Below are 8794 nucleotides of genomic sequence, written 5' to 3' on the forward strand. Positions count from 1 at the left end.
TTGTAGCCGTCTCTGTCGGCCCGGACGCGTTTTGCAAAGGGGCTTTTCGAATTCATAAAAAACGCATGATTTTTCTTCAAAAAATTTGTCGTGAGCGTGAGAAAGTGCTTCGATCTGGGCTGCTACGAAAGGACTGGGAAAGGAAGCCGCTGCTATTGCAAGCAGCGTTGCAGCTTTTCCGTAGGTAGATAGACCTGGCTGGTCACTGCGTTGCCGGGAGAACAGCTTTTATCCGAATGTGAAGTACTTAAACTGCTTTTTAATTATTTGTTCTAATTTAATGAATGCTTTTTCTTTGCAGCCGAGTTTGTGATAAGCCTTGCTGAGAAAAATACTACGTTTGACACGTTTAAAGCAGTTCTTCTAAAGAATGGTGCTGAGTTCACTGTAAGTGAGATCTGAACGTTATTTACGTGTTCTTCGTGTCCTGGTGTATTTTATAGAGCTTTTCGTTTTAAAGAGAGGTGTAAGGAGTGATTATTGGTTTTCTCCAATTGGAAAACTATGCACTAATTAGCTTTTGAGTACTCCTGTCTCATCAAGCTAAGCCTCCCCCTCCCTCCTTTTTTTTTTTAAAAACTTTTGTAGTTTTTGCAAAGCATCCTTCTGAGGACTTGAACTGCTCTTTGTCTTGTTGAGCGTATAAAATATGGAAGAAACAGCTTTTTATGAAGGCAAATGTTGTCATAAGTCTTTTTATGATACTTAGATACTGGGTTCATGAATTCCCCAGAAATAACTGTAGTTGGATTAAATTGGTGATTAAAAATGATAAGTAGAAAAGTCACTTAAAAGGAATTATCATAACAATTTTCAGATTTAATTTATTGTATCTTTTTATGATGCACATGAAGCCCAATGTTACTTTCTAAAAATGAACCTGCATCTTCATAATTGAGGTTTTTTTTTGTCCTGCTAAAAAATCCTTACTTGTGCCTTCTAATAATGAAAAACAGCATTGCAGTAATTTCTTAGATTAAAGTATTTTACTAAATTTTTCAGGATTCCCTTATTAGTAATTTGCTACGCCTCATACAGACAATGCGGCCTCCACCAAAGCCATCTACAAGCAAAGGTATGCATAGTCTTGTCTCTCTTATCAGTTCAATGTACAAAGGAAAACAAAACTCTTAGTCTTCCATAGTTTTTGGCCATGTTTGGTGAGATTGATGTAGTTACTGTAAGACAAGATTTTTTATCTTGTTGTTGCAGTGGGAGTCTCGCTGTTGTTAGTGGTAGATTAGCAAAGCCGTTCAGGCACTGAAAACATACTGATTACTGCTATTTAAAGTACTTTTGTATTTCACAGATTCACTAATAATCAGTTATTGTAATTATTAATAATAATTTTATTAGTAATAGGATAGTGATTTTATTTGTAGGAAGGTAACATTGTAATCTTTGAATTGAATCTCTGTAAAATCTGTATAAACCTTTGCATTCAGATGAAAGTTAAACTTTATATTCAATTACAGAAAAATCGAGAGCAACTCATTCTAGCTCTTCTAAGTTTTGGGGTTTTTTGTTTGTGTTTTTGTTTGTTTGTTTTAAATCTCAAAATCAGAGACAGTTGTCAAACCCAAATCAGAGAAGGAAAAGTTGAAGGAATTGTTTCCAGCCCTTTGCAGGCCAGACAATCCCAACATCAGGGTAAGGTCATAATTTCAGATTTCTTTTGTGAGTGTGTGAAAACTTTTTTTTTTTTCTCCTCTGTTTCTCTTAGTTTCAAGTTTTTTTTCATGTTAATGTGAGCGTCTCCTGTAGTTTCAAGTTTTTTTCATGTTAATGTGAGCGTCTCCTGCTAATGCATGGATAAAAGTGGACTATGAGAAATGAAGTGTAAAAGAGGCAGAAGGCTGTATTATTGCATCTAGTTATCAGGAACAGCTGTTACAGCAATTGCCGCGTTGATACTGTTTTGCAGAATATCTGGAAGATGAGGGTCTTTGACTTGAAATCTGTAACCTAGCCTTTTTTACATAATGTCCAAAGTAATGATGGATTACAAACTAGATAAAAATTTTGGACATTCAGATGCTACAAGGGACTTGCATTTTATATTTCTGTAATAATTTGAGGTGTTGAGATGAAGCTGTCTTTTGTATAAAAGCAGAATTGTCTCAATATTGTGGCAAAATAGGGGGGTAGCTTTATTATGTTTTTTTCCCCCCCTACATCAACGTATTCTGTCTGATCTTTTTTTATCTTACATTCCTTCTAAATAGACATGCATGTGATTATCTTTTCTGTAGATCAATTCTCTATGACAGACTTTTTATCAGCCTTCTTAAGAACAGTTCTCTGTTCTTGCAGAATATGCTGGATGAAGATGATGTGAAAGTGGCAGCTGATGCACTTAAAGAACTTGAAGCTCTAATGCCTAGTGCAGACAGGCAAGGCAAGCAAAGGAACAGTGACCACCGGTAGGTTTCTAGTATGTCTTTGGGGGATGGGTGTTGGCAGTTGGTATTGCCTGCTCGCCCTGTTCTTACGTGGAATTTCACTGCAAATATGTAATGTTTGTTTCTTAGGGCAAAGAAAAAGAGGAAGAGCCGAAGTCGTAGCAGGGACAGGAAACGAAAGCACAGATCTCGCTCTAGGTCTCGTTCTAGGACTTGGGATAAGAACAGGGGAAAATCCAGATACCGGTCAAGGAGCAGAAGTCAGAGTCCCAGTAGGGACCGTAAGGATCGAGAGAAGTACGTTGAGAAGAACAATGAGAGATGGAGAGACAAGCACATAGACCGTCCACCACCTGAGGAGCCTTCCATTGGAGACATTTACAATGGCAAAGTCACAAGTATAATGCAGTTTGGATGCTTTGTGCAGCTGGAAGGACTAAGGTACCTTCTGATGTTCACAATAAATCTGGTACTATTCCATCTGAGTTCTCCTTTCTGCTAGTATCTTAAAGAGGTTATGAAGATACAACAAGGTGTGCTGGGTTTTGATGCCAAAATGAATGTCTGTTTCAGAAAAATAAATTTGACAGTAGAGGATGTTCTCCTTATAAAAAACAGTTTATGAACGTACACAAACAGTCAGTTGACAACAAAATATTTTAAAGCAGACTCTGATCTGAAGAACTGTCAGAGTAATAATGTACAACATTTCATGCCCCTGTGTTTGTTTCGCCTACAGGAAGCGTTGGGAGGGCTTGGTCCACATCTCAGAGCTTCGAAGAGAAGGACGGGTTGCCAATGTGGCTGATGTTGTGAGCAAAGGACAAAGAGTAAAAGTCAAAGTGTTATCCTTTACTGGATCCAAAACCAGCCTGAGCATGAAGGTATGGAAGATGTTCTATAGTCCTTATAATAGAGTTTGTGGTGCCAAAATTTTTAAAGATTATGCGTCTTTCTGCTATTTTTTGGTCTTTTTGATGAAAAAGAATACATAACCCTTCAAGTGGGAGTTAAAAAAATTGAGTTACTCTTCTGTGTTTAAGTGGTCTATTACTTTTTACTCATTTTCTCTAGGTTCTTGTTTTTGATGTAATGTCCTAACAGTTTTTTGACTTGACAAAGTCAAGCTAAGTGACAAGGCAAACCTCAAGCTGTTACTATGTTTGTCTTCCTGTTTCACTATGAGAGAAGCATCTCATTTTAAATGAAATCACTGCTATTGCCAAGGCAGAATAGAGTGTTCCAGGCCTTGGGGCGTACTTACCTCACAATACCAGCTGAAAAAAAAAGCATGCAAAATAGCATTTTCTGTGCATGAGCTGTTGTTGGCAGCAGTCTCTGAGAAATCTACTCTGTTTCTCTGTTTCTCCTCTTGTGTTAGAGGAAGCACCAGTGTTAATAGATAAGGAGAAGTGCAATATAGGTAGAGCTGATTGATTAATCAATCTAATGTAGGATGTTGATCAAGACACCGGGGAAGACTTGAACCCAAATCGGAGGAGAAACCTGGTTGGAGAAACCAATGAAGAAACCTCTATGAGAAACCCAGACAGACCCAGTCACCTGTCCCTGGTGAATGCCCCGGAGGTGGAGGATGATAGCCTTGAACGGAAACGCCTCACCCGAATTTCAGACCCAGAGAAATGGGAAATAAAACAGGTGTGCTTCTGTATTCAGGGAAATAGGGTGTCAGTTAGTAAAATTGCTAGGGAGTTTCATGAACTAGAATACAGCTCCTTGATTGTTTGTGTAACTTATTCCTTACCTCTAAGTTGCTGCCTTCTTGCAATTTGGGACTTCTAGCTTAGTTCTAACTATGACACTGGCTCTGCTTTGAGCAGTGACCTCCAGAGATCACTCTGACATGGGGGATCACGATCTTTTTCCAGCAACACTTGGGTGGTATTTGATTATGAGTGCAGTCCTGCCATGCATAAGCCAGCTGTCTCACACTGATGGTATTTAGAATAACAAAATAGCTATTTGCTCAGAGACTGGATGACTTCGGGAGAAGTGTGCCAGAATGTAGGACCATTCCTTTGTTCTGAAATCACAACATTCGTTTGTGCCCGTTTTACAAGTCTGGCAATAGCATTAGAACTGAGACCTGTAGGCATGAGTTGTGATCGTTCATGAGGACAAATTCATGTTGTATTCATTCTGTTCCCAGATGATTGCAGCTAATGTGCTTTCCAAGGAAGAGTTTCCTGACTTTGATGAGGAGACCGGGATTCTTCCTAAAGTTGATGATGAAGAAGGTAGCATTTCCAAGTAGTCTTGTTGTTGTTGTTGTAATTTCCTTGTGTTTCTGGATGTGTTTTGATTCCAAAAGAGATGATGATATAAGTGGATGTGAAGCATCTCACAATTTGCTGTCATCTTAAACATTTGGAACTAGGGTTGCTCTAGCCTTATTAGTGTCATTTGGATGTGCCCTGTCTGTGCATTCTTTTTATTTGTGGTGTTTTCACTTTTAAAACTATCTAATTGCATCATAATCAAGAATACACAGGAAGCACCGTTTAAAGAGGTGATTTTATGTACTGGAAAGAAGATGTTTAAGTTTTCTAAAAAAAATTGTCACCTGTGGATTTTAGATGAGGACCTTGAGATTGAGTTAGTTGAAGAAGAGCCACCGTTCCTTCGAGGTCACACTAAACAGAGCATGGATATGAGTCCCATCAAAATAGTAAAGGTAAGAGATTTCTAGGACTAAGACCAATATACTTGGTTTAATTAAATAAATATTTGGGAATTTAACAACCAGTTTTCCACCTGGACATTACCGAGAGCCCTGAAAACATTACCACTGAACTGAAGATACTTTCTTTACTTATAGAGCTGGTTTCTTACTTAACTGGTGACAGTGAAGTGGAATAATAGAACCGAAATGCAGCAGCAACCATTTCACATAAGTGTGTTAGAACATAGTCTGTTCTGCTTTTTCTTACCTTTTGAAAATAGAAAGTAATAGAGAAATACTTTTTTTTCATTGGTTGTGCCCATAATCATTCTGACTGAACAGAGTAGGGATGCTCCATATTAGTCATGACCATGGAAGTTCATGAGGCTGGTCTAATGGAAATATCCTGTAACTCAAATAGATAAAAAGTTAACATCTTTTACAGCATCTTCAGAAGAGGCTTCTAAAGGACAGTGGCAGCAGAGAGGTAATTGAAATTGAAGGGAGTGCTTGAAATCTTAACTTTTTTCTTGCTTTCCAGAATCCAGATGGTTCCTTGTCCCAAGCTGCAATGATGCAGAGTGCTTTAGCTAAAGAAAGACGAGAACTTAAACAAGCCCAGAGAGAAGCAGAGATGGATTCTATCCCCATGGGACTGAACACACACTGGGTGGATCCTCTCCCTGATGGTGTGTCTGAACACATCTAAGTGTGAACTGTGCCTTTTTTGTGATAGTTGAGCAACCCAGGAGAAATGTCTTGATACTGTGTTTGTCTGCCTCACTTTAAAAGCGAGGCAAAGAAGAATGCTTTTCCACTGAAGTGGAAATATGAATGTCAAGGGAAATGTAAAGGTACATCCTGCTATCCATCACGGATGCATTACTAAAAGGTGTGATGGATGGTGAAGCAATTTTTTACATGGAAATTAATGTAACAGTGGGGGGATACATGTAGGAACTTAAAAAATACTTAAACACACAAGTATAGAAGGCATGAATGATGGAACAATAGGAGCAGCATCATCAGGGTCTGTGCTGTGTGAACCTAAATGTAATGGTGAAATTGTTTCTTTTCTAGTGGATGGAAGACAAATAGCTGCAAACATGCGAGGTATTGGGATGATGCCCAATGATATCCCAGAGTGGAAGAAACATGCATTTGGTGGCAACAAAGCTTCTTATGGTAAGAAGACCCAGCTTTCCATCATTGAGCAGAGAGAGAGTCTCCCAATCTTCAGACTAAAGGAGCAGCTGATACAAGTAAGACTCTTGAAATGGCATTCTTGTTTGAGCAAGCAATAATTCAAAATAAACATTCTTGGTTTAGCTTGTTGACAGGTGAATAGCCAGTTAATAATTTTAAGTGCAGAACTGTAGTTCAAAATAATTACTTTAAAGGATTATATGTATCTGTATATTTTAATAAAGCTCCAGATATTTATTGACTTAAGTCAAGATTGAAAGTAGGATCGTGTTGGCAAGGGATGAGTCAGCTAAATAGTTAAGCAGTTTGCTGACTTGATCAGTAAGAACACTTGCATGATTTTTGGTCTGGGTCAGCTGGAGCAAGAGCAGTAGGTACTCGGTCTAGTCCTAGATACACTGTGTTGATTTTGTTTGGTTTTTGTTTTTAAATTTTGACAAGTGTATCTATTATGATCTTTTCTAGGCTGTGCATGACAACCAGATTCTGATTGTTATTGGAGAGACAGGATCTGGGAAAACAACACAGATTACCCAATACCTGGCTGAGGCAGGGTATACATCGAGAGGAAAGATTGGATGCACTCAGCCTCGCAGAGTGGCTGCAATGTCTGTGGCAAAGAGGGTGTCAGAGGAATTTGGTTGCTGCTTGGGACAAGAGGTGAATTTCTGTGCTGAAGAACATAGCAAAATAAACATGAGGAAAAGTAGGAAAAATCAGTACTGGAGCTAGGTTGCTTGCATGTCCATGTGTCTGTTCCCTTGTAGGCTGTAAAATGAGCTTGCAGAATAATCAAACTGGGAATTAATGGTGCTAATAATTTAATTCTGTAGCTTCGGTTTCTGTGCAACTCTTCTTTCTAGGTTGGCTACACCATTCGATTTGAAGACTGCACTAGCCCTGAAACTGTTATCAAATACATGACAGATGGTATGTTACTGAGGGAGTGCTTGATAGATCCTGATCTGACTCAGTATGCCATTATCATGCTGGATGAAGCCCATGAGAGGACCATACATACAGATGTGCTCTTTGGACTCCTGAAGAAGGTAATGTAGCATTTGATTTTTATTACTTCAGTGTCCTGTGTATGCTACATATGGGTAGCAGCGCACAGGGAAAGGCAAGGTCACACAAGTCAAGTTCATTCACATGCTCTAAGAGTCTCTTCTGAAGCAGGTGAGCCTCTGTGTGAAGACAAAGCAAGCAAAATTTAGCAGAAACAATGAGAATTGGCAGTCCAGGATGCTCATAATGATGGATGAGCGGAGGAGTGTTCTTGCTTTGCTCTTCCTTCTCTGAATAAGGCTTTCAGTGATAGCTGCTGCTAAGAAAGGTTTGAAATGTGACCTTAGTCATCAATTGTTTGACATTCTGGATACTGGAATGAGCTGGCTCTCTACTCAGACGTCAAAACGCTTGATATTACTGGTCATATTTCTCTGACTTAAGTGTAGTGCCATATGTTAATAGTCTCAAAGGCAATAAATTACTTGAGAACTTTCTATCCTGCTATAGACAGTGCAGAAACGGCAGGATATGAAGTTGATAGTGACGTCAGCAACGCTGGATGCTGTGAAATTCTCTCAGTATTTCTACGAAGCGCCAATCTTCACAATTCCTGGCAGAACATACCCGGTAGAAATTCTGTACACAAAAGAGCCAGAGACAGATTATTTGGATGCCAGTCTGATTACAGTAATGCAGATCCACTTAACAGAGCCACCAGGTGAGTGGAGAATAGTCTAGGGTGATTGGTGATTTAAGGACTCTGATACCTATGAGCAAGGTCTTTCTGTAAGTCATAGATCATGTATTAGTAATATGAGCAAAATGCTCTCGGCACTATCCTTTATTTTTTGCAAATGTAGTAAATAAAATGCTGAAAAAGTTGGGTGAAAGACTGAAGTATGTTGCTTCTGGCTAAGGGTTGTTGCCCAGGGGCTAGCAGAAGTTGGGGATCCTCTGCTTTAAATGGAAAAAGTAAGGGATGGAAATGTGGTAATGCAGGAGTTGTACTAAACAGAATTAATTCTGTGGGTGTTTTAATTTACTTCCTTGTCTAGGTGACATTTTAGTGTTTCTAACTGGTCAGGAAGAGATTGACACTGCCTGTGAAATCCTCTATGAGAGGATGAAATCTCTAGGACCTGATGTTCCAGAGCTAATTATCCTACCAGTATATTCGGCTTTACCCAGTGAAATGCAAACCAGGATCTTTGACCCAGCCCCACCGGGAAGCAGAAAGGTAATTTCAGCCAAGTGTGGCTTCATCTTCTGCTAATACATTTTAATATTGGGGTTTATTACACTGCTAATCATACGTCTTTTTTTTTTCTTTTCTTTTTTTTTTCTTTTTTTTTTCTTTTTTTTTCTTCTTTTTTTCTTTTTTCTTTTTTTTTCTTCTTTTCTTTTTTCTTCTTTTCTTTTTTTTCTTCTTCTCTCTTCTCTCTTCTCTCTTCTCTCTTCTCTCTTCTCTTTTTTTTTTTTTTCTTTTTTCTTT

General features: G+C 38.7%; 1 protein-coding gene across 1 annotated transcript in view; it reads left to right on the plus strand.

Annotated features, from left to right (window-relative positions):
• The first annotated feature begins 306 nt into the window (after window positions 1-306).
• Window positions 307-8794, plus strand: part of DHX8 (DEAH (Asp-Glu-Ala-His) box polypeptide 8) — a 13763-nt gene continuing 5275 nt past the window's right edge. The window contains exons 1-15 of the mRNA XM_009576992.1: window positions 307-387; window positions 1003-1075; window positions 1565-1650; window positions 2314-2423; window positions 2532-2843; window positions 3142-3286; window positions 3858-4061; window positions 4573-4660; window positions 5000-5097; window positions 5627-5774; window positions 6166-6347; window positions 6757-6951; window positions 7155-7340; window positions 7810-8020; window positions 8358-8539. Coding sequence (XP_009575287.1) covers window positions 1042-1075; window positions 1565-1650; window positions 2314-2423; window positions 2532-2843; window positions 3142-3286; window positions 3858-4061; window positions 4573-4660; window positions 5000-5097; window positions 5627-5774; window positions 6166-6347; window positions 6757-6951; window positions 7155-7340; window positions 7810-8020; window positions 8358-8539 — 2181 coding nt within the window. The 5' untranslated portion in view covers window positions 307-387; window positions 1003-1041. The remainder of the gene's footprint in view (window positions 388-1002; window positions 1076-1564; window positions 1651-2313; window positions 2424-2531; window positions 2844-3141; window positions 3287-3857; window positions 4062-4572; window positions 4661-4999; window positions 5098-5626; window positions 5775-6165; window positions 6348-6756; window positions 6952-7154; window positions 7341-7809; window positions 8021-8357; window positions 8540-8794) is intronic.

This window comes from Fulmarus glacialis, unplaced genomic scaffold (genome assembly GCF_000690835.1).
Source record: "Fulmarus glacialis isolate BGI_N327 unplaced genomic scaffold, ASM69083v1 scaffold10094, whole genome shotgun sequence".
Taxonomy (NCBI): Eukaryota; Metazoa; Chordata; class Aves; order Procellariiformes; family Procellariidae; genus Fulmarus; species Fulmarus glacialis.